Raw genomic sequence first — 26387 nt, forward strand, 5'->3', positions numbered from 1 at the left:
GCAGGAATTGCTAGACCTCTATACCATGCCATTTCTCTATAAGCAGCAAATGCATATATGAAGCAGTCCTCACTTTTCCATGGCAGCCACATGACTTGTTTCGATCTTTCCCTTGGTACGGAGAGCAGTAGAGACCTTACCACCAAAAAGAAGACCTTTTTTTGCCATGTTTAACAGAATGAGTCTGACGAGTTCTCCCATGTACAAACCACTGATCATCTTCTCAAATCTATCATAAAACAAGACACAAAGGCAATTTTTTAAAATAAAACACATTTTTTAAATATAAAAGAATGATAGACAGGAAAGTGTGAGCCTTAAGGTGCAGCAACTCATGGGATAGCGGTCAACAGCTATCTCTCCTGATTCCTCCATACACATATCTTCTCGTCTGAGAATTCATGAGTTTTCAGTAGGGTGAGGAGAGAAAGCAGCTGCCAGACACTATTGGCATAGGTTTATCTGTCCTGAGAACAAAAGGATCCGGAGTTTACATTTAAACTGCCCAATCATTATCTCCCCCAATATCATGTGTCAGGACTCAGGAGAGAATAGGAGACCCCCATACCCATCAGATGGTTCTCCAAAATTAATGGCTCTAGCCAACAATGGCCTAACATGTAAGTGCAGGGCAGGATTTACCTAGAGACATAACAGATATGAGGCTATTGGTGGCCCCACAGGAAGGGCGCCTCCTAGAGGGAAAATGTGCAGATAAATACATCCCTCAATTTTGTTTTTTGTACATTTATTTAATTTGGTGTGACATGAAAAACAAGAGGGCAAGTAAAAAGGGACTAACAAAAAACCTAGGTGTTGCCTACATGGAGGATGTAGTCTAAAGTGTCAGATATTCTGTGGTTATAGGGTCTTGACATATACCTTCATTATTAGTTAGTGTTGTAGCATATAGCCACTGAAGCCACTGAAGCCTAGCAGTCATATACTGTATCATAAGATTGTTAATAAATACGGGATGAAGATATTAAGAGTCAAGGGGAAACTATCAATTTCATAGTCTGGGAAAACTCCATTAAGTTATCATTACAGTATGTAAAACTGAACAGTGTATACTTAAAGGAACCCTGAGTCTATCTCATTTCTATTACTGTGCTAAATGTTATTTATTTGTGCCTGGAAACGTGTTTGTTAATGAGATAAGTAAGCAGTATGCTGCTTTTTTCTTTCAAGGTGGAACATCTTAACTATGGGGGTAACTATGGGGGCATGTAGTATGTCTTTTACTGCTTATTTTAAGTTATAAAAAAAATCTATTGTGTCCATATCACAATTATCAAAATAAATATACTTAATATACACTTACAGTTGCTTGCCAGGATTCACTGATCCTAAATCTATGTCATTATCATAATCGGTTCTGATGTCATCTAAGGCACCATCATCTCCAAATGCTCCCCATTCTGTATTAATGCACATCCTCCCCTCGTCTCCTTCTACTAGGTCAATATTACTCAGGTTCTCCATGTAACAGGCATTTGTTCCAGTCCCTACACAACAAGGAATCAGAAATGTTAGTAATATGCAACTTATCGATTTCCTAATATACATTGTTTGCAGGATTTCTTTTCCATTTCCGTTCGTAGAATATAGTGGTTATAAATGGAACTTGTATTCCACTGATCGTGCTGGAAGTCAGGGGCGGACGTACCATTGGCGCACACAGCCGCACAGCGGCCCGAGAGGTAAGGGGGCCAATTCTCCCTCCAAAGCTAGTGGAATTGTGCATTATGATGAGCTATTGGACTACAAAGGGCTCATATACTGTTCCTGCACAGGGGTCCTTTTATATCTATGTCCGCCCCTGCTGGAAGTACAGCCAAAATATATGATGTGAATTCCACACTCTCTTTTCTTATACTGATCAGGCACCCAGCAATGTTGTGCAGGGCCGCCATCAGGGCATTACTGCCCTTACTACTATATGGGGCCCGATGAACAGAAGGAAAAATGGAGGGCCCGGCCAGCCTGCCTGAGCCCTCCCTCTCTCTGCTTCTACTCACCGGGCCCCCAGCCTCAGGAAGTCAGGGGCACAGTTCAAATCATCATACATCCACTGCATCCGGCTGCCAAAAATATGTGCTATAGCTTTAAACTGCCGCCGGGTGTGGGGTGCATCATGGTCCTGACGCAATGACGCCGCCGATCACGTGATAAGCACGCACGCTGCATGCTCACTTTCATTTTGGAGCAGGGCAGCGTGCATGCAACATGTGCATGGACCACGGTGTATTCGGTGGACTGGGACCCGGGGACCGGGAGTCGGGACAGCCAGAGGCAGCAGCGGCATTCTGGGAAGCAGGCAGCGTGTGTGTTGAGGAGGCTGCCTGCTGAGATGGTGCCTGGTGCTGTAAGGGGGTGTCTACCCCTGTGAGGGGGTGCCTGGCCCTGTGATGGGGTGCCGTTCCCTGTGAGGGGGTGCCATGCCCTGTGAGGCCCTGTGAGGGGGTGCCTGGCCCTGTGAGGGGGTGCCCCGCCCTGTAAGGCCCTGTGAGGGGGTGCCATGCCCTGTGAGGCCCTGTGAGGGGGTGCTGCACCCTGTGGGGCCCTGTGAGGGGGTGCTACGCCCTGTGGGGGTGTCCCCCCCCTTTTTTTTTTTACTCTTGCCTAATATATTTTTTGTTACATTATCACAGTTTGAGTTATGTTTTGGGGTGTATTTAGAATTTATAGATTTTTAACCCCTTCATGGCCGGAGCATTTTGCGTTTTCATTTTTTGCTCTCCTTCTTCCCAGAGCCATAACTTTTTTATTTTTTGGTCAATATGGCCATGTGAGGGCTTATTTTTTTGCAGGAAAAGTTTCACTTTTGAATGACATCACTGGTTTTACGATATCGTGTACTGGAAAACTTTAAAAAAATCCAATTGCGTTAAATTTGCAAAAAAAGTGAAATTTCACAGTTTTTATTTTTTACCACGTTCACTAAATGCCAAAGCTGACCTGCCATTATTATTCTCCAAGTCATTATGAGTTCGGAGATACCAAACATGTATATGTAGCACCCCGAGGGCTCGGCTGCTACAGGGGTATTGCACCTCGAACCAGAGGTGTGGTATTCCACTCCCGGGTAAGGATGGAGTGTGGACCAGGACTCAGTAAGCTGCATGCACCACACACACCCCATTTCCGAGGGACAGCTCAACGGTGTTCCCACAAGATAGAAGTGCAGGCACGACAGCATCTGTTCCTGGCTGGAGTGGGGAGGGGGAGGAAAACCCAGTGGTGTAGGAGCAGATAGGGGTGGGTCTCTGGGCATAGGCAGGAGCCCATTGGTTGCTAGTCACCTGGGCTCGGGTGTTAGAAGGAGGTATATAAGGTGGGCACCATCTTAAAACAGTGTGCAGTGCAGAGAAGAAGCTAAGAGTGAGAGGAGAAGACAGGAAGCAGAGCCCCTGCATGGGCTCTGCTCCGCAGGCAGGCCTTGTCAGGAGGCTGGAGCCTGAGAGAGAGAGAAAGGAAAATGAACAGAAAGGACAGTAAGAAAGGAAGCAAGGAACAGAAACACAGAGAAAGGCCCAGAGACACGAGGACGGAAGGAACCCCATATGCCCAGGAGATACAGGGTGAAGGGTTGGCAGAGCAGGGTACCGGAACCAAAATTGGTGGAGGCGACTAATCCTCAGCCAAAACCGGAGGTTGTGACCACATCTTGGTGCGACCCCTCACTACATCCACCAGGAAAGCATACCACATAGGGTCAGGGAAACCGGAGAGAGGTTTCGCCAACAGAAGGCCCGAGGAAGCTGGACAAAGGTGGGTCACTGGTGGGGACGGCCAGAGAAAGGAAAGGAAGGGAGTCCTGTGCCACGCTCTGGAATTGCCTGAGAGTTGGTCGAGCCCCTTGCCTGGTGGACGCAGCACGGCTTGGGCAGTCACCGCCGGTACCGAGGTGACTAGGACCAGTAAAGAGCTGTGAGTAAAGCATTGGAAACTGCAACCACACGTCTCTGTGTTTCATCGCCGCACCAGCACAATTAGTACTGGGACGCTCACACCATTACCACCATCATCCACATTAACTGCCCTGAGGCAATACTTCTCCCGTGGGGAGTTATCCCATACTTGGCTGTGCATACAACACCAGCCTCAGCGGTCTGCAGCGCAGCAGCGGTCCCCACTGACCGCAATCCACGGGTGGCGTAGTCGGACACTTATTATAACACCAATAGACTGCCACTGGTTTGACCACCCTGGGCACGGACCGGGTCACCGCCACGGAGAACTACAACCCCCAGCGATCCGGCTCCGGGTATCCCCCTGCATAGCACAGGCCCAGGGGGCGCGTCATATAGGTTCTTTTTTTTAATTTAAGTGGTGAAAAAAAAATCCAAAGTTTGCTAAAAAAAGAAACAAACAAACAAAAAAAGCGCCATTTTCCAAGACCTCTCCATTTTTGCGTGATCTGGGGCGGGGTGAGGCTTATTTTTTGTGTGCACTGAGCTGACGTTTTTATTGATACATTTTGGGATAGATCCGATGTTTTGATCGCCTGTTATTGCATTTTATTGCAATGTTGCGGCAACCAAAAAATAATAATTTTGGCGTTTAGAATTTTTTTCTCGTTACACCATTTACCGATCGGATTAATTAATGGGTGGAGTCTCAAGGGGGCCCCGAAATTCCTAGTGGCAGCCCTGGTTGTGGGCATAGACCCTTTGCAGTGCGACACAGAGTCCCTACAGGCCTACACTACATGCACATGTCCATCACAAATGTATTAGACTGAAGCAATTGCTTGAGACTTAGAAATAAACTGAAGAAGTTGTCTCAACTGTCAAATGAGGGCATATCAAAAGGATTTACCTCCAAAAATTGATTGGCAGGCCAACAACCACTGTACCTCCCACTAATCGCTAGAAAAAAGTCCTTCAATCACTTTTTTCTTGTGATTGAAGGGGGTTAGGTTAGGACTTCCAGTTGATGGGAAATAGTGTCGGACTCCATAGGCAAAGACATCAAAATTTTAACAGGTGCCTGGAAGTACTAGATGATAATAACATTCCATTTATATACCACATAGAGGTAATAATTGAGCAATTTTACATCTTGCCCCATTTAAACCCCGATCCAAACATTGGTAAAGTTCTTTTACCTACAATAACGCCAACCTCACACAACTGGTCGTCATATCCACAGGTCATCATGGTGCCCACTGTATCATTAACCAAAGCCAGAACTTCCACATTATTGTTCTAACAAGAGAAAAATGTTCACAAGTAAATCAACAAGGGGCAGTATATTGTGGAAAAAGTATAAAATATACATAAAAAACATCCCTAATATCAAAGAAATCAAACAATCTGGGACATTAAGTGAAAATAAGATAATCTGATATCTTTGAAGAATGTTTACACCCATGCACCACTCCATGATCCGTGCAGTCTTTGTGCAACTCCCTGCAATATTGCCAGATCATTAAAAATCAGAAAAAGCCCAAGGCACCGGACGTTCTCCTCCAAAGTATCTCTTTATTGGTTTCTGCATACAAAAGGCACATACAACGTTTTGGCCACATAGGGCTTTTTTCAAGTATAGTAATATATCTTTCACTATATATGGCTTGATAAAATCCTTATGTGCCCAAAACATTTCATGTACCTTTTACCTTCTGCATGCGGTAACCAATAAAGAGATTCCTTGGAGGAGAACGTCTGGTGCCTTGGAATTTTTCTGATTTTTAATAATCTGATATCTGATATCTTATTTGTTGTCTAGTACAAGACTATTTTACATATCTTAGGGTGCTTTCAAATAGCGTTCTGTGTCCCCGTCGGGACATACTGTACGTCCTAAAATTCCCCGCAAAACATGGTCTGGAGGTATGCTGTGATGGGGGCCATAGACCGCAATGGTGACGGCAGAGCAAACGTGTGCTCTGCCCTGCACTTTTTTTGAGAGTGTACGCCCACAAGAGGCGGACACTCACAAGTAGGCTGCTGTGTCTGAGTGTCCGCTTCCTGTGGGCGTACACTCCCAAAAAGAGGGCACAGCAGAGCACACGTTCGCTCTGCCGTCTCCATTGCAGTTTATGGCCCCAGTCACAGCATACGTCCAGACCCCGTTTTGAGGGGAATTTTAGGATGTATGCCCAGACGGGGACACAGAACGCAATGTGAAAGCACCCTTACAGGCAACTGAGATCTTGATGGCCATACACCAGGGGTGTACCACATGTGGCCGACAAGGTCATTCTATACGGTCCAAACCACTGGGACACATAAAATGTTGCACATGGCTGCAAATGTAGCAGATACAGGCACTATATAGTACCCTATCCCTCATGGTGTCCCCCATATATAAGGAGAATGGCATCTCTTAATCCCTGTTGAGCCAGCCAGGAAGGACTATATGAGAGGCTGTCATTGCATACAGCTCTCTCCATGGTCAATTATGAGAGCTGTGAAATACTGGGCTGTTATTACAATACTCATAATCTTCAATGGTGAGAGCCACATGCATGTTCTTCTCCTCCCTGGAGTCCTGACTAGGGGAGAAGAGGACTGTTTTCCACTTTACTTGTTCCTAGAAGTGGAACCTGCACCTATCAGACATTTAGAGTATATACTTATGACATGGCATAAATGTCTCAGATGGTAATAGCCAATTTTTTTCTTTTAGTTCGATATGTCAAAAAGGCCATCCATGAACAAGAGATCAGAAAAGCTTGTGCATTCCTGCTATACATCAGATTTAGAATATTTTTACATACCCTTTTCTTCTTCAGTGTTTTCCTCAGTGTTTTTATGACATCAGTTTGGTGAACCCCTCTTACTTTATAGTCTTTTGTCCATGATAACAAGACTCCCTACACCAAAAAAGGATAAAATTCATGTTAGTCAACTCAAATCTGCTCCTCTTGGACACACACTGTAGACTAAACATCAGTCTTTTATGAATGTGCGGATTGACACCTAAAACATTTTTTATTGAAGGTTGAACACAGAATTCTACATATTCCATCAACAAAAAAAGTAATTGTTTCCTCAAGACATTGATCCTTAACAATGCCTAATTATCATGTTTATTAAAAGTTATGCAACTCACTAATATTCTTTATATTTCCATTCTTCATCATATTAAAGATATCAGTTTGCTGTCAGTAACTGTACTTTGTAGAAGTGTTAAACGTCTTTTTATTTAGAAATGACTATTGGTTACTAAAAGGGTTTTCCCACGAACAAAAGTATATTTTAATCAATAGATCTTGGAATTATAATAACTTCCACAATTGGATGAGTTTAAATAAAATGTTCCTGTGCTGAGATAATCTTATAAATGTGCCCCTGCTGTGTACTGTGTAATGGCTGTGTCTGACCCTGCAGGAACATGGTCTGATCATACCACAGCTCCTGGGCAGGGAAGGACGCAAAAGAGTATACAGACAGGACAGCAGGGGATCACAGCTGATTCTTTTTATGAGTAAAACATTTCACTGCCTGTTTTTAAACAGTATTTTACCACAAAGAAAGAATCAGCTGTGATCCCCTGCTGTAATGTCTGTATACTCTCTTTTCCTTCCTCCCCTGCCCAGGAGATGTGGTATGATCAGACCATGCTCCTGCACGGTCAGACACAGCCATTACACAGTACACAGCAGGGGAACATTTATAAGATTATCTCAGGACAGGAACATTTTATTTAAACACAACAAATTGTGGAAATTATTATTATTCCAAGATCTACTGATTAAAGTGAACTTTGTTCGTGGGAAAACAGCTTTAACTATGGTAAAGTCCAGTATAAAACTCAATAAACATCTAACCTCATCGAGTCTGGTCTGCTTGCAAGGAAACGAGAAGGTGAAACCGAGTGGAAGCTTTTCTGTTATCTGTCTTTTCTTCATGAAATCACCCAGACAGTCTGCAACATAATCAAAGAGCTGCCATTGCACAGAAATGTGCATATGAATAATAGTAATTGCTTAGACATGTATTTTATATTACTCCTTATAAATGACATGTAGAAATGTGTGAATTGTAATCAGACTTACTTCATGTTTGCTTCCATTTACTATTTCACTGGGCGTTTGATAGAACTGACTGTCCATCTGAACATTCTGTTTTCCATCTTCTGATACTTTCACCCTAAGAACTTTGAATTTTGAACCTCCAAGATCCAGAGCAAGGAAGTCCCCCTTTTCTGTACAGCAAGGGTTGGAGAAAGAATTTAGGGTCAAAGTTAGGATACATTGGATTGCCTGGATGTAGGTTAGAGGACGTACAACTGGGTCTTTAAAACCACTTCATTTTAAGATTTTATATCAGTGGTCCCCAACCTTTTTTACCTGAAGAGCCACATTCAGCTCTGAGAGAGGGCTGCAAGCCATATCCAGACCTCCTCCCTGGAGTAGTGACATACTGCTCCTGCACCCATCAAAAGAAGCGATACCCAAAGCCCCCATTAAAGGTATAATGACAGTCAAAGCTTTCTCAAAGTAGGTAAGGTGGTAACACCTAGATGCAGGTATACTGCCTTTGTGTGATTTTTGGGAGGAATATTTGGCTGTCATTATACATATAGAAGGGGGCTCTGGATGTCACCCTCACATCTTTGTACTGTGGGGGAGGCAGGAGCTGGATGTCATTATTCGGGGAGCTCTGGATGGGGCTCGCTACCTTCTCTTAGAACTGAATGTGGCATTTGAGGTAAGAAAGGTTGGGGATCACTGCTCTATCTGATGGCTAGATTCTGATGAGACCATAGGGTGCAGCGTCCCGTTACAGTATTGACATGCTCTCATGGTTGTCTTGCACCTAGCATAACACCATCAGGTTAGCAGTTCTGCTATTTTAGATGTTTGTTTAGCCTTTACTGGCTAAATTACAGGGGGACCTCAGAAAAAAATGGACGTGGGGTCCCCCTATAAAATCTAACCTAAACTAGACAGCTGCGGGCTGATATTAATAGCCAGGGAAGGGGCCATGAATACTAGCCCCCTCTGTGGCTATTAATATCACCCCTCAGCAGTCCCAGAAATGGTGCATCGATAAGATGCGCCAAATCTGGCGCTTAGCCTCGCTCTTCCCACTGCCCTGTTGGGGTGGCGAGTGGGTAATGGGGTTGGGGTTCAAGTTAGCCTTGTATTGGCGGCTGATGTGAAGCCCAGGTTAGTAATGGAGGGCGTTTCTGACGCGAATTCGAGGCCATTGATTTAAATTGAAACGCAGCAAATCCACATATACTTGCGGGATTTCTGCGTTTCAATGGACCTCAATGGGCGCGAATTCGCTGCGGGATCCCGCTAGAAATGGTCCTGCTGCATTTTTTAACGTATTGGTAATCCGGAGCAGAAATTTCCGCATCACGTGCACAGCACATCCGGATTCGCATTGCTATGCATGGCAGACCTATTAAAAAGCGTTTTCGCGGCGAGAAAACCACCGCGAAAACGCATCAAAAACGCATCGTGTGAACTCCGCCATACACTGGAGTGCTCGTTTGTCCGTGTATCGACAGACATCTCTGCCTGCAGCTTATCTTTGCAGAACAAAGCTACCAGCAGCCCGAAACTGACATGCCTGATTGACCTCTCACCTGACAACCTGTTGGCTGAAGCACACATACACGTTAGAGTGTCGGCCAAACCCGTTGATAAACGACAAGCATTAGTCTAATGTGTATGTGGTTCTTTAGACAAATGTACATCAAAATGAATAGAGCTGCAGAGGTCTGATGATGTAATGTGACTTTCTAATCCACCCATCAGATGTGATGTCAGTAGAGTGGACCACTTACCAGATCCATCAGGAGTTGAACTCACGTATGTTGGTAACATCTTTACTGTGGCTGTTGGGTTTGCATCTTTCTTCAGGCCTTTCTCCATCTCTGCTTGGAAACGTGACATTATATCCAGCAACGTTTCATCTGACAGGCGCATATGGTACAGGAATCGGTCAACCTGGCATTGTACAGTTAAAAAGTATTCATATTAATACACTTAATGAATAAGCTCCCACATATCAGGGCTACAATGGCTGTGCAGGGGTCCAATATTTAATTAAATTTAGTTACAAACTTACAATACTTAGTTGATATTAAAGTTTTCCCTGAATGGTTTGCTACAGGCGTGCATGGATTTTCAGTTGGAGCAAGGATGTTAATTTCCTCCCTTATATCTAATCACATACATTACAGGGTATATTGTAGTCTCGTGGAGTAAATACACGTTGGAAAAATCTGCTGTGTAGAATATTTGCTCAGGAATCCATGATAATCATGTAAGGGACGACTTTGGGTTTCTGATGCAGATTTGATATGCAAATTGCCTCTTCAGAGAAAAAGAGGACTTGAACTCTATAGCGCCACCTATTGGAAGCAGCAATCCTACAAGTCATAATCAACCCTTTAACGAGTCGTGCAATATGATGCAGATTTGCAAATTTAACTGCTGTGAGCAGCATAGGGAGTGACCACATTCAATGATACTAATCCACAGGCCATTATTTTTTGGTCAGAATCCTCCAGGAAACCACTTTAAAGTTAAGGTCCCACGATTGACAGCAGTGTATAAATAGTTAACAGCCGTGGGGTGAGCTCATCTCTGCCGCGTCTCTTAGAGATAGATACAGGCTATTTAATATAGCCGGGGTAACTGTCGCGCAAGCACATACAAGTTGTAGCATCGGCGTCTCTGCCTCCTGCCCGGCAGAGACGCCATCCCCCTTACCGCCGCGGTCCTCCTCCGGTGTCTTCTGGCCTCCCTGCAGCTGCTTCTGGTGCACGCAGCTTCCCCGGCTTTGTACTTAGGGCGTGCACGCGCTCCCTCCCTCTTAAAGGGGCCGCGCGCGTCGTCCTAAAAAGTCCCCGGCCAATCACCGGAGGGGTTTCCCTATAAAAGGCACGTCGTCCAATATGGAGGTGCCCGTGCAAGGTTGTAGTTTTGTATGTTAATCTCTGCTTCAGCCCTCAGGTCCCTTGGCCTGCCTGACTACCAGCCTAGTCTGCCAGTCTACTCCTGACTATCCGTACCACCCGACAGTCTGCTTACAGATCCGTCTACCAGTCTGTCTATGGGCTTGGCCAGTCCGCTTATCCGGAGTCCTCGCCTGCTACCTGTCTCCGCCAGCCAAGGACACTCTCCAGCCCGACGGTCTGCCTACGGTCAGCCCGCCAGTCTGTCTATGGGCTAGGCTAGCCTGCCTACTTGGAGAACTTGCCTGTTACCTAGAGGCTCCTGTCCGTCACTTGCCGTGACCACCTGACAGCCTACCTAGAGGCTCCTACCTGTCACTTGCCGTGACCACCTGACAGCCTACCTAGAGGCTCCTGCCTGTCATTTGCCGTGACCACCTGACAGCCTACCTAGGGGCTCCTGCCCGTCACTTGCCGTGCCTGCCTGACAGCCTACCTAGAGGCTCCTGCCCGTAACTTGCCGTGACCACCTGACAGCCTACCTAGAGGCTCCTGCCCGTCACTTGCTGTGCCTGCCTGACAGCCTACCTAGAGGCTCCTACCCGTCACTTGCCGTGCCTGCCTGACAGCCTACCTACAGGTTCCTGCCTGTTACCTGCCATGCCTACCTGTCAGCCTACCTGGAGGCTCCTGCTTGTTACCAGCCGTGTCTGTGTAGCGCCCCGAGGGTTCGGCCGCTACAGGGGTATTGCACCTCTGCCAGAGGTGTGATATTCCACTCCCGGGTAAGGATGGAGTATGGACCAGGGCTCAGTTAGCTGCATACAGCACACACACCCCATTTCCGAGGGACAGCTCAACGGTGCTCCCACTAGACAGAAGTGCAGGTGTGGCACCCCAGGGGTCTGGTTTCCACAGTAATGCAATGTTATGTCTGAGAGCAGGTGGGAGGTCTCTTGGTCAGGAATCCTATGCATGCCACACCTCCTGCCCAGTCCTGGGAGGGGAAGAACTTCCCCTGTATAAACCTGGGGCTGAGGCAGGGTTAGAGAGTTCAGAGGGAGAGTTCAGCCAGGAGGGCTGACAGGGAGCTGTGGCTCCGGCTGGGCCCAGCTCCTGGGCCATGCCAGAAGTAGAGACAGAGAAGAGAAGCAGCTATGGGAAGAAACAACAGGAGCTCTGTGGGAGCAGTGTTACAAGGAGTCAGGGGCTGGCAGCTGCAGAGCTCGCCCTGACTGAGAAGATTTCTTACCGGACCCGGAGTCCGAGGCTGTGGGGACTAACTCCTACCCAGCAGCAGAATCCGTCAGGCAGGGGATTTCAGGTCCTCTGGCCAAGAAACCCGAAGGCACGGTCACACGCATGGGACCAGCACCGCCGTCGTGGAGCGGAAGCTACTAGAAGGCCCCGAGTCACCGGCCATACGGGTGAGCACCACACGGTACACTCAGGGACGTGGGCTACTTATACCCGCCTCTAGCAAGGTAGCCAGAAGAGTACAGTTAGTTTGGGAGGCCTACAACTCCGCCTGGCCAGGGGAGATCCCATCTGCTCAAGGACTGACCAGGCCCCAATCGCTAGCCAGTACTCCGGGAGGGTCTATCTTTGTCACCAGTAAAGACCCTGAACTACACCGTACCGTCTCCGAGTGGTTCCTGCTACCCCCATCATCCACGTCGGCTGCCCTGAGGCCATACCCCTCCCGTTGGGGGTTATACTATCACGCTGCACAATCCTACCACCGGCCTCAGCGGTCTGCCCTGCAGCAGCAGCTCCTTAGCTGTACTCAACGGGTGGCGTAGTCGTCCAACATCTACCGCTAATAGACTCGCCACTTAGTTTGACTCCCTGGGCACGGACCGGGTCACCGCCACGAGACTACTACCCCCATCTGATCCGGCTCCGGGTAAGCCCCCGTGCACGCGATGCCGCACGACACAGAAGGCCCAGGGGCGCGTCACAGGCACGACCGACCATGTCCCTGCTGGAGTGGGGAGGGAGGGGTGGAACACCCAGTGCTGTAGGGGCAGATAGGGGGCGGTTCCTGAGCGTATGTAGGAGCCCATTGGTTGCTGGTCACCTGGGCTCATGGTCAGAGGGAGGTATAAAAGGTGGGCACCATCTTAGATCTAGGTTCGTTCAGTCAGGGAAGAAGACAGGGAGCAGCAGCTCAGGCTGAGTGCTGCTCCAGAGGCAGGCCTAGAGAAGAGGCCGGAGCCTGAGAGGAGAAGGAGAAGTGGGCCTGGAGAAGAGGCCAAGGGAAGGAGGAGAAGACAGAACAGGAGAGAAGGAGAGAAAGAGAAACAGAAGGGCTCAGGAGCAAGAAGGTGGAAGGGACCCTAAGAACCCACGAGAATCCAGGGTGAAGGGTCAGGCAGATTAAGGGTACCGGATCCCAAGTTGGTGGAGGAGAAACTACCCTCAGCCAAAGACCGGTCGTCGTGATCATATATTGGTGCGACACCTCATCAAACCTGCTAGGAAGGCACCATATAGGACAGCGGAGGACGGGGCCCACGTTTAACCGCACAGGTCCGCGGCAGCTGGACAAAAGTGGGTCACTGGTGAGGCAGGCCAGAGAAAGGATAAAAGGGGGTCCTGTGCCATGCTCCAGAACTGCCTGGGAGTTGACCGAGCCCCGCACCTGGTGGACGCAGCACGGCTCGGGCGGTCACTGCCGACGGAAGTGACCTGGAGTACCTGAACTGTGAGTAAAGACCCTGGACTGTAATTTGTCGTCTGTGTGCTCATTCGCGCCTCCAGCACTATTAGCACCGGGTCTCGCACTACCATCACTCCCACCAGCCACTACACTGCCCTGGGGCCGCACTCTTCCCGTGGGGAGTCACACTACCCTAGCTGCACACCTCATCAGCCCCAGCGGTCTGCATGCAGCGGCGGTTCCTAATAACCGCAATCCACGGGTGGCGTAGTCGGACATTATCTCAAGTACGTAGCAGACTACCATTGGACTGACCACCCTGAGCCGCGGGACCGGGCCGCCACTACTACTCCCAGTGTCTCCCTACTGCCCGGTTCCGCGTGCCCCACGGCCCAGGGGGCGAGTCAGTTTTGGCGTAGTCGGCAGGATCATTACCAACCCGCCACAAGCGGGTATTGCGTGCCTGAAGAAAGCTGCACATGTACCTTAAAAAGAAGTCTCCCGCCATTTCCAGAAGTTTCCCGCCGTCCGGAGTCGTTTCCCGCCATCCGGAGCCGATTCCCGCCATCAGACGCCATTTTGGACCGTTTCCCGCCATCTTCATCAGTTTTTCCCGCCCTGGCAGAGCGGACGCCATTATGTGCGCACCAAAGGACAGCAGGAAGCCACCTCCCATCGTGGGCCAGGTCCCAGAGTGGCGCCAAAGAAGGAGCCCGCCCCCACCAGCCATGAATGCAGCAATGGAGATGTCCATCAACGTGGGGGGGCTGCCCCTGAAGGTGATTGTCAGCAGATGCCCCCAAGACCAACCCCCATGGGGGCGGATAGGAAAGAAAACTGAGGGGCTGGGTGCGGCCTGGATCAGTCTGGACCTGCTGCACCCGGAGATGGAGGGAGCAGAAAACTCCACCAGCACCCTGGCCCGCAGCCTGCTGCAAGCGGAGCCACCCTGCAGCCTGACAGAACTGCTGGCCCAACTGCCTAGAGACCCGGATCGTGCGCGCGCAGCGCTGGAAGATCTGAATAGGAGGATGGTCCGGGCGCAGCAAGATGCACTCACAGAGTGGAGAAAAGAACTGGCCCGGCAGGCCGAGACCCACCAGCGACAGACTTCAGCCGCACCCCGCGGTTTGCCTGCCTCGGAGGACGGCGCAAGAGGAGAGAGGACCGGAGGCGACGCCGCGGAGGGAGCCGCGAGGACTGAGGCAAGTGAAGGGGACGTCACCACCCCAAGCCCAGCAACCGCAAGCCTGCCCCAGCCCCCAGTCGCGGCACCCGAAGTCCCACTCACCGCGCCTGTTGCCGCGCCGCCACTACTTCCAGCTAGGCCTCAAGCAGTGAGCGCCGCGGCCACTCCCCGCCCATCGCCACGCCCCCTGACCCCGGGCGCCGTAAAGCGAGAAGCATCATCGGCCCGGTCGCAAGGCCTGGATGACCCGGGCGCCATCACTAAGCCTGCCCCTGTCCCGGACGGGACTGCCACCTAGCGCGACCGAGAGACCCTTGGCCTGGTCGCAAGGCCGAGTGCCCCCGGGCGCTGCCCCCAGATCAAGTCCCTCTACCATACCACGACTGGGTGTGGACTTGATTGCCCATCATACCGGTCCGGATGGACTGCCCCTGGAGTGGCCGGCCGAAGTCATCAGCAATCAGCCATGGAAGACCCAGCCCCCGCGCGAGCCTCTGATACCGGCTCCAGAACCCGTGGAGGTCCCCCTACCCCCACTGGAGGACGTCCAATTTGCGTGGGACCCCACCGGCGAGAACTTGATGGGGTTCTCCCAAGAGACTCGGGCAGACGCGGTCCGTCGTCTGGAGGCCTGTCATCAGCAACTGGCGACCTTTGAGCGGGAGCGACGAGAGAGACGCGTCAGAGAGGAACAGCTCCAAGCCCAGAGTGCTGAACAAAAACGTAAGGCCCGCCAAGACCCCAAAGCAGCCCGTGGTCCCCGAATCACCGGGACCATAGTCAAGTTTCACATGGAGAACGGCTGGGGTTTCATCAGGGGCCCAGAAACCGCAGGCGACGTCTTTGTGACCCGCAGGGACGTCGAAAGTCATCTACCTGAGGGGCATCGTGGCCGTGACTTGTACCCTGGTGATGTGGTCACCTTCACCCGCCACGTAGGTGCAAAAGGACCATATGCCCTACATGTCCATCGGCTCACTGAGGAGGAGCTACAACACCGCGGCTATGAGGGGAGCCAAGAGGACCTGGACGGGTCTGAAGAGCCATATGAGGAGGAAGAAGGAGCATATGGAGGACACCGCTACTAGTAAGTAGCAAAGTACCTGTGTACATAGTTACCCGTCAGGGTATCAGAACTGTTTTTGGGACTGTTCCCGTCTTGAAAGTGTGGTCCCCGTTGGGACAAATATTGAACTGCTACCTGTGTGCCCCTCATCCTATCAGGCTGAGGACTGTGAGCAGCCATTCCCTTCCCAAAACTGGCCGAGGACTGAGAGCGGTCAAATCCCTTGTATATAGTTGCGCTTCCTAAAGCGCCCCCTACTGGTTTTATACCAAAACCGCAACGTCTACCTCAAGATTTACTGGACTGTTGCACCTTTACCTGGTCGCAAGTTGCACCGCGGCCAGGATACAAGAATATGCCGTATTTGAAAATGTTTTACATAAGAAAGTTTTATATGCTGCTAGGTGATAATGCAAATGTTTTACAAGATGTTTTATATGACTAAAGAGTTCCAGAGGCATTAGCAAAGTGTTTTATCATAGTGTGACAAGAAAAGGAAAGCATTTCCCATAAAGGGAATTGAACCGTATTACCTGTTTTCTGATGTGAAAAGTTATTGAAAAAGTTTTGCATGTCCTGTAATTAACTGTTTTGCTCTTTTCCAGCCCGAGGACGTGCTGTGCTTTACCAGGGGGGAATGTAGCGCCCCGAGGGTTCGGCCGCTACAGGGGTATTGCACCTCTGCCAGAGGTGTGATATTCCACTCCCGGGTAAGGATGGAGTATGGACCAGGGCTCAGTTAGCTGCATACAGCACACACACCCCATTTCCAAGGGACAGCTCAACGGTGCTCCCACTAGACAGAAGTGCAGGCACGACCGACCATGTCCCTGCTGGAGTGGGGAGGGAGGGGTGGAACACCCAGTGCTGTAGGGGCAGATAGGGGGCGGTTCCTGAGCGTAGGTAGGAGCCCATTGGTTGCTGGTCACCTGGGCTCATGGTCAGAGGGAGGTATAAAAGGTGGGCACCATCTTAGATCTAGGTTCGTTCAGTCAGGGAAGAAGACAGGGAGCAGCAGCTCAGGCTGAGTGCTGCTCCAGAGGCAGGCCTAGAGAAGAGGCCGGAGCCTGAGAGGAGAAGGAGAAGTGGGCCTGGAGAAGAGGCCAAGGGAAGGAGGAGAAGACAGAACAGGAGAGAAGGAGAGAAAGAGAAACAGAAGGGCTCAGGAACAAGAAGGTGGAAGGGACCCTAAGAACCCACGAGAATCCAGGGTGAAGGGTCAGGCAGATTAAGGGTACCGGATCCCAAGTTGGTGGAGGAGAAACTACCCTCAGCCAAAGACCGGTCGTCGTGATCATATATTGGTGCGACACCTCATCAAACCTGCTAGGAAGGCACCATATAGGACAGCGGAGGACGGGGCCCACGTTTAACCGCACAGGTCCGTGGCAGCTGGACAAAAGTGGGTCACTGGTGAGGCAGGCCAGAGAAAGGATAAAAGGGGGTCCTGTGCCATGCTCCAGAACTGCCTGGGAGTTGACCGAGCCCCGCACCTGGTGGACGCAGCACGGCTCGGGCGGTCACTGCCGACGGAAGTGACCTGGAGTACCTGAACTGTGAGTAAAGACCCTGGACTGTAATTTGTCGTCTGTGTGCTCATTCGCGCCTCCAGCACTATTAGCACCGGGACTTGCACTACCATCACTCCCACCATCCACTACACTGCCCTGGGGCCGCACTCTTCCCGTGGGGAGTCACACTACCCTAGCTGCACACCTCATCAGCCCCAGCGGTCTGCATGCAGCGGCGGTTCCTAATAACCGCAATCCACGGGTGGCGTAGTCGGACATTATCTCAAGTACGTAGCAGACTACCATTGGACTGACCACCCTGAGCCGCGGGACCGGGCCGCCACTACTACTCCCAGTGTCTCCCTACTGCCCGGTTCCGCGTGCCCCACAGCCCAGGGGGCGAGTCATCTGTAAGTCCGTCTGTCCGGACCACCCGTCAGCCTGCTTGCCATGCTCATCTGCTGTACCGGTCAGTCCTTGCCATCTGACCCGTGGGAGTCACCTGCTCTCTTACAAGGTTCTCCCCAGACTAGCACCTGGTCCCTCTGCTCGGTCCCTCCCTGGTCACAGAGTCGATTGAGCCGCCGTACGACCCTGGTCGGTCTGAGTTGATACCTAGTTACGCCCCTCTGGGTCCCTCCTTGCACCGCAGCACAGAGATTCCACCACCCGGATCCGTAACACAAGTACGTGATATTACGTTAGAGGCTTGAACTGCAAATATACGAAAAAAAATGAAAATATGTCTGGTCAGGAAAGGGTGTAAATGGCCTTAAGTTGAACTGGTTAGTTTCTATAATCTGGAATGGTTAAAAGGGAGTGATTTAAACTTTTATGTATATTTTTTTATATCTTTGTAAATTTTTTTTTCGATTTTTTTACTTTAATTTTTAGTAGCCCCCCTAGGGAACTTGAACCTGCCTTCACTTATACTATACCTTGCAATTCAAAAGGACTTTAGCTCCCAGGGATGTTCTCCAGGCACTAGTAGGTGACACCTCGTTGGCATCTCTAACCTTGTTACCAGGCACTTTAACCCTTTACGACGTGGTACGTAATACTACGCAATACTTCGTAATCCCGGGCCCGCACTGAACCGGGCACATGTCAGCTGATTTATCCTGCGGCTGTTATCTAGTTAAATGGCGCTGTCAATCTCTGACAGCGGCATTTAACAGCGCCGCGCCGGAATCGCGTCACTTGCCCCGCCCATCGGTGACCCCGTCACATGATCGCGGGTCACCGATGGGTTGGTATGACAACCCGGGGTCTGCAGCAGACCCCTGTTGTTGTCATGTCCTGATTGCTATGAGCAAGTGAACAAATCTGCTACATACAGACGATCTGCTCATCGCCTGTATGTAGCAGAGCCAATCGATCGCAGAGTCTCCCATGGATACTATTGAAGCAAGCAGAGAGTAAAAAAGAAAAGTTTTTAAAAATCTAAAAAAATATAAAAGTATAAATCACCCCCCTTTCGCCCCATTCAAAATAAAACAATAAAAAAAAACACATACACAAATTTGGTATCGCCGCATTCAGAATCGCCCGATCTATCAATATAAAAAAGTAATTAATCCGATCGATAAACGGCGTAATGAGAAAAAAATTCTGAATGCCAGAATTACGTATTTTGGTCGCCGCAACATTGCAATAAAATGCAATAACGGGCGATCAAAACATCGGATCAACCCCCAAAATTGTATCAATAAAAATGATCATAGAAAATGGAGACACTATAGGTCTTGGAAAATGGCGCCTTTTTTATTTATTATTTTTTTAGCAAACTTTGCAATTTTTTTCACCACTTAAATAAAAAGAACCTGTACATGTTTAGTGTCTTTGAACTTGAATGACCTGGAGAATAATAATGGCAGGTCAGTGTTAGCATTCAGTGAACGTGGTAAAATAAAAACAAAAAGCAACTGTGGAATTGCACTTTTTTTGCAATTTCACCACACTTGGCCATATTGACCGAAAAATAAAAAAGTTATAGCTCTGGGAACAAGGGGAGCAAAAAACAAAAATACAAAAACGGAAAATGCTCCGGTCATTAAGAGGTTAACATCTAGAATGGGTCAACTCAAGCCGGTTTCATTATATATATACATATATTTATATACAGGTGCATCTCACTAAATTAGAATATCATCAAAAAGTTAATTTATTTAAGTTCTTCAATACAAAAAGTGAAACTCATATTATATAGAGTCATTACACACAGAGTGATCTATTTCAAGTGTTTATTTCTGTTAATGTTGATGATTATGGCTTACAGCCAATGAAAACACAAAAGTCATTATCTCAGTAATTAAAATAATTAACAAAAACACCTGCAAAGTCTTCCTAAGCATTTAAAAGGGTCCCTTAGTCTGTTTCAGTAGGCTCCACAATCATGGGGAAGACTGCTGACTTGACAGATGCAAGCCATAATCATCAACATTAACAGAAATAAACACTTGAAATAGATCACTCTGTTTGTAATGACTCATATATTATATAGAGTTTCACTTTTTGTATTGAAGAACTGAAATAAATTAACTTTTTGATGATATTCTAATTTAGTGAGATGCACGTGTGTGTGTGTGTGTGAGTGTATATATACAGTACAGACCAAAAGTTTGGACACACCTTCTAATTTAAAGATTTCTTTGTATTTTCATGACTATGAAAATTGTACATTCACACTGAAGGCATCAAAACTCTGAATTAACACATGTGGAATTATATACTTAACAAAAAAGTGTGAAACAACTGAAAATATGTCTTATATTCTAGGTTCTTCAAAGTAGCCACCTTTTGCTTTGATGACTGCTTTGCACACTCTTGGCATTCTCTTGATGAGCTTCAAGAGGTAGTCACCGGAAATGGTCTTCCAACAATCTTGAAGCAGTTCCCAGAGATGCTTAGCACTTGTTGGCCCTTTTGCCTTCACTCTACGGTCCAGCTCACCCCAAACCATCTCGAATGGGTTCAGGTCTGGTGACTGTGGAGGCCAGGCCATCTGGCGTAGCACCCCATCACTCTCCTTCTTGGTCAAATAGCCCTTACACAGCCTGGAGGTGTGTTTGGGGTCATTGTCTTGTTGAAAAATAAATGATGGTCCAACTAAACGCAAATCGGATGGAATAGCATGCCGCTGCAAGATGCTGTGGTAGCCATGCTGGTTCAGTATTCCTTCAATTTTGAATAAATCCCCAACAGTGTCACCAGCAAAGCACACCCACACCATCACACCTCCTCCTCCATCCTTCACGGTGGGAACCAGGCATGTAGAGTCCATCCATTCACCTTTTCTGCATCGCACAAAGACACGGTGGTTGGAACCAAAGATCTCAAATTTGGACTCATCAGACCAAAGCACAGATTTCCACTGGTCTAATGTCCATTCCTTGTGTTCTTTAGCCCAAACAAGTCTCTTCTGCTTGTTGCCTGTCCTTAGCAGTGGTTTCCTAGCAGCTATTTTACCATGAAGGCCGGCTGCACAAAGTCTCCTCTTAACAGTTGTTGAAGAGATGTGTCTGCTGCTAGAACTCTGTGTGGCATTGACCTGGTCTCTAATCTGAGCTGCTGTTAACCTGCGATTTCTGAGGCTGGTGACTCGGATAAACTTATCCTCAGAAGCAGAGGTGACTCTTGGTCTTCCTTTCCTGGGGCGGTCCTCATGTGAGCCAGTTTCTTTGTAGCGCTTGATGGTTTTTGCAACTGCACTTGGGGACACTTTCAAAGTTTTCCCAATTTTTCGCACTGACTGACCTTCATTTCTTAAAGTAATGATGGCCACTCGTTTTTCTTTACTTAGCTGCTTTTTTCTTGCCATAATACAAATTTTACAGGCTATTCAGTAGGACTATCAGCTGTGTATCCACCAGGCTTCTGCACAACACAACTGATGGTCCCAACCCCATTTATAAGGCAAGAAATCCCACTTATTAAACCTGACAGGGCACACCTGTGAAGTGAAAACCATTTCCGGTGACTACCTCTCGAAGCTCATCAAGAGAATGCCAAGAGTGCGCAAAGCAGTCATCAAAGCAAAAGGTGGCTACTTTGAAGAACCTAGAATATAAGACATATTTTCAGTTGTTTCACACTTTTTTGTTAAGTATATAATTCCACATGTGTTAATTCATAGTTTTGATGCCTTCAGTGTGAATGTACAATTTTCAAAGTCATGAAAATACTGAAAAATCTTTAAATTAGAAGGTGTGTCCAAACTTTTGGTCTGTACTGTATATATATATATATATGAGACGCATAGGATCTGTGTCTGTACATTTGTACACGCGGATAATATGCGTTTCAATGTGTGGATGGTACCCAGTTCTGGAGGAGAGGAGACTCTCATCCAGACCTGGGTACCATTGTACCTGTAAAAAAAAAGAATAAAATAATAAATAAAGTTTATATTCACCTGTCCGGCGGCCCCTGCAGCGCTTCTTCTTCCAGCACCTGAGATGACGTCACGGTCATGTGACCGCAGGCTGTCTCGCGATGTGCTGGCAACCCGGAAGAAGCCAGGACGAGCGCTGCAGCACACGCGGCGGCATCGGGGGTAAGTATAGCTTTATTTTTTTATTTTTACGGTCACACTATATAAGTCCATGCTGTTTGCATGGATTTATATAGTGTGACCTAGTTGTCAAGCACTTTCCAAGTGATGCTATCGCCTGGAAAGTGCTTGTCAGTCCACATGCGGAAACGCATGTGAATCCGCATGTATTCTGTATGTATTCTGCAGGAAAAACGCATGCACAATCTGAATGCGTTTTTTCTGCCAGGGAGATACAGAAATGCTGCAGAAATTTTCTGCTTCATTTCTGCATCGTGGGTACATAGCCTAATGCTGACTCATGCATGGAAAAGATACTTTCTGTTTCTACATAGAGATAAGATGGATTCAGCTAGTCTGTTTTCAATAATGTGATGTTATAGACTTAATGGAAAATACAAGAATTAACTTGGTAGAATGGCAAAATGAGCAATTGTAAGTACAAAGTGCTATATAACATAATAGTTGTAATATATTAAGAAGATACAAACTTTGATAGGAGGAGTGCTTCTTTAAAAATATCTTATTCCCCTACTACCTAAAAACCACATTCAGCTAACATGACACTTTCTGTCTCCTGTTTACCAGAAAAACGACAATAAAATTTTATTGAGACATCTGAAACTTGTTCTACCAGCATAACTAAGCAAAGACTTTTTTTCTTTTATTATTTGTCAGCTAATAAGTAAGGGCCCATTTGGACAGTGGTTCCCCAATTATCGGTATACCTGAGCACACTGAGAAAACACTCGTTCATTAGTAGGCTTCAAAATAATTTTCAATGTCAGCAGCAGATCTTCCCGTGATGTTTTATTTCTGAAAATTCGTAATTCTCAAACTTTGAATCTTTATATATATATGTCTACTTTAAATCTGCATCATTTTTTAAATGTCATGTTATTTTGCTAGGATGTTAACACACCCCTCAAAAAATTCAAAGCTGTTGTCAGGAATTTTTCTTAACCCTTCAGGTTCTACACAAGAATTAATGCGAAGTCGAATGAATTTTTTTTTTTAATTTTTACTCTAAAATGTTGCTTTAGCCCCAATTTTTTCACTTTTACAAAGAATAGCACAAGAAAATGGACCCCACAATTTGTTACCTATTTTCCTCTGTGTGTACTGATATCCAACATGTGGTCAGAAACCTCTGTTTGGACAAACGGCAGCACTCGGAAGGGAAGGAGCACCATTTGAATTTTGGAACACAAACTTGGCTGAAATAGATTACGGCGCCATGTCGCATTTGCACGACCCCTAAGGTGCAAAAACAGCAGAACCCCCCCAACAAGTGACCCCATTTTTGAAACTATAGCCCTCAAAGATTTTATCCAGGGGTATAGAGAGCAATTTGAACCCAGAAGTACTACACAGAATTTGATAACATTAGGTCATCATATTCAAAATTGTAATTTTTTTCACAAAAATGCTTTAGCCCCAAATGTTTCACTTTTTCAAGAGGAAACATGAAAAAGCTGACCACACAGTTTGTTACCCACTTTCTTCTGAGCACAGTTATATCCCACATGTAGTCATAAAGTTTTTTTTTACACACAGCAGGCACAGAAGGGAAGAGGAGACATTTGGTTTGTGGAGTGTAAATTTGGCTGCAATAGATTGCAGACACCATGTCTCATTTGCTGAGCCACAGAAGTACCAAAAACAGCAGAAACCTTCACAAGTGACCCCATTTTGGAAACTAAACCCATCAAGGAATTAATCTAGGGGGGTGCTGGACTTGTTGAACCAGTAGGTTCTTCACAGGACTTTTAAAATGTGGATGTGAAAATGAAAATTATGTTTTTTCTGCTAAAATATTGTTTTAGCCCCAAATTTGTAATTTTCACAATGGATAATAGGAAAAAATGGACCCCATAATTTGTTATGCAATTTATTCCAAACACGAAGATACCCAATTTTTGGTCAATGTTGTTTATGTTTATGTATTTTGTATTTATTACTATTATTATTATTATTATTATTTATTTGCTCACTTTTGTCTTTCAGCTTTGGGATTAGTAGCAATTTGAGAAATTAACGAATGAACTTTTTGCACTTTGCACTTTATCATTCAGCATGGAATATTACGTCTTTACGTCTACGCTTTGAGTGCGTCATCTTGTGCAATTTTGTATTTATTTTGTAATTATTATTTATTATTTATTAGCTATTGGACCCATTTTTAAACCTTTTCACATATAAATGCATCCTTTTCAGATGTATTTATTATTGTAGTACAGTTTTTTTGCATCATATAGTATATATATCCTCTTGAACAGTATAAAATGCAGTTCATTGCACAATCACTTTATTAATATGCACTTTATGTGAATTAAGTTTTTATATATATTTCATGTATATTTTGTATGTCTCTTTTAGTGTACCATGATATACACACTTTCTTTTTAATTGCATAAGTGATTTATTGCAATGTTCTTTTATCTATATTTATATATGCTCTTATAATTACATTTTTTATGTGTAATTTTACATATATGATTTTTATATATTTGTGTATATTTCTTATATATATATATTTGTTTATATTTATGTGTTCATGTATATTTAATTATGTAATTATTCATTGTTATTGTATCACTGTTTCCACTGTATTACATTTTTGTTTACATCCACGCAGTAATTATGCACTTGTGATATTATTCATTCCTTCATTAATTATGTTCACTTCCTATATTTATTCATCATTAATTAGCAATGTTTCTATTATTGATTTCCCAGTGCTGTTTTCGTTGTGCCAGTGTGCAGACGCAATCCGGACCCGCAGGTCCTTCCGTTCACTGCATCTGTATCTGTCCCCGGGCCGGGTGAACCCGATCATGTTGCTGGTCATGTGGTTGGGAGTCCGCTTGCGACACTCGGTCTGGATAAGCAGTTGGCGCGGCAGAGGGTGGGTTCCTGTCGGCGGCGTGACGCAGCCTGCGCCGCTCAATGGCACCCTGGATTGCCCCCTTATGTGGTGGCATTTGATAGGCTGGGGCTCATTTAAAAGGTGCCTCCTGCTGATCTGACGCCACACCCTTGACGAAGGCCTTCCAGCCGAAACACTTGTAGGGACCTGGTGTCGGGTCAGCAGGAGGAGATGGCCACAGGTAAATATATATGAATTCTTCACCATGGCTTTTTAACTTTGGTATTTTTTTGACTGTTGTGCTAAATTCAGTTGATACTAAGCATTGACATAGTCTTACCCTGGATATGCATATGAGTCCATGGTCTAATATTGCCACATATATGCACTCCATCACCTCCTGATTGTTCCCCACGCTTTAGTGTTTGCTCTCTATTTTTCCCTGTTGTACTACTTGGTATTTTATACTTATTAATAAACTTTACTTAATTATTCTTTTGGCTCTGTATTTTTTGGTTTATTTGGGCACATGGCAGAGCTCGGAAAAGAAAGAGCGCTATTTGATTTTGGAGCATAACATTGTCTGGAATAGATTGTGAAAGCCATGTTGCATTTGCAGAGCCCCTGACATGCTAAAACAGCATTAACCCCCCACAAGTGACCCAATTGTGGAAACTAGACCCATCAAGGAATTTATCTAGGGGTGTATTGAGCATTTTTAACCGACATGTGATTCAAAAAATTTTATAACATTTAGATGTGAAAACAAAAAATTTTTGTGACGTTGAGTCACTTTTCACGGTCAGGCTGTGAGACGGGATAGTCAAGGAGTCCGAAGTCAAAGCCAGGAGGGTACGTCATAAACAGATGGAAGGGACAAAAGGTGTAGTCAGGTAACGTTCCATAGATCAGAATACCAGGAGGAAAGCAGATCAGAGCAGAAGGGGTTAAGCAGATGGATAGTCAGAAAAAGGTCCAAGGTCAGGCAACAGAAGATCAATAAACAGAACTCAAGGCACAGAGAACAAACCACACACTAGCTGAATGTATGTCTGGCAGATATCTGGGGGAAACCGCTCAGTTAAGTTGCCAGGCATTCAACTGAGATAATGAACACCTGAAGATAACCAGTGCCTCCCAGTCTCAGATTGGACAGCTGAGCTGTCAATCACCACACTGACAGCTATTGCACGCTCCTGTACCAGATTGGATGGTTGAGCTGTCAATCACAGTACTGACAGCTCCAGCGCGCACCTGTATGAGATTGGACAGCTGAGCTGTCAGTAACTGCGTCCCAGACACAGTGAGGAGTGGAACCATGACAATTTCATTTTTTCCACTAAAATACTGTTATAGCACCAAATTTATAATTTCCACGAGGGGTAATAAATGAAAATGGACTCTATAATTTGTTATGCAATTTTTACTGAACCCCAGTACCCCTTATGTGGTTGTACAGTCATGGCCAAAAGTATTGAGAATGAGACAAATAGTAATATTTCCAACGTTTACTGCTTCATTTTTTGTAATGGCAATTTGCATATACTCCTGAATGTCAAAGAGTGATCAGCTTAACAGCAATTACTGTACTTGCAAAGTCAATATTTGCCCAGAAAATGAACTTTAACCCCCAAAACACATTTCAACATCATTGCAGTTCTGCCTT

The 26387-nt window shown here is 46.5% G+C and overlaps 1 protein-coding gene across 1 annotated transcript in view; it reads right to left on the reverse strand.

Moving 5' to 3' along the window:
• Window positions 1-26387, reverse strand: part of LOC141273577 (hexokinase HKDC1-like) — a 90461-nt gene that overhangs the window by 48510 nt on the left and 15564 nt on the right. The window contains exons 2-8 of the mRNA XM_073685616.1: window positions 9757-9919; window positions 8012-8160; window positions 7784-7900; window positions 6731-6826; window positions 5114-5213; window positions 1325-1508; window positions 74-229 (exon numbers count right to left, since the gene is read on the reverse strand). Coding sequence (XP_073541717.1) covers window positions 74-229; window positions 1325-1508; window positions 5114-5213; window positions 6731-6826; window positions 7784-7900; window positions 8012-8160; window positions 9757-9919 — 965 coding nt within the window. The remainder of the gene's footprint in view (window positions 1-73; window positions 230-1324; window positions 1509-5113; window positions 5214-6730; window positions 6827-7783; window positions 7901-8011; window positions 8161-9756; window positions 9920-26387) is intronic.

Source organism: Phyllobates terribilis, unplaced genomic scaffold (assembly GCF_046119375.1).
Source record: "Phyllobates terribilis strain yellow unplaced genomic scaffold, ASM4611937v1 Scaffold_5__5_contigs__length_657084704, whole genome shotgun sequence".
NCBI classification, from domain to species: domain Eukaryota; kingdom Metazoa; phylum Chordata; class Amphibia; order Anura; family Dendrobatidae; genus Phyllobates; species Phyllobates terribilis.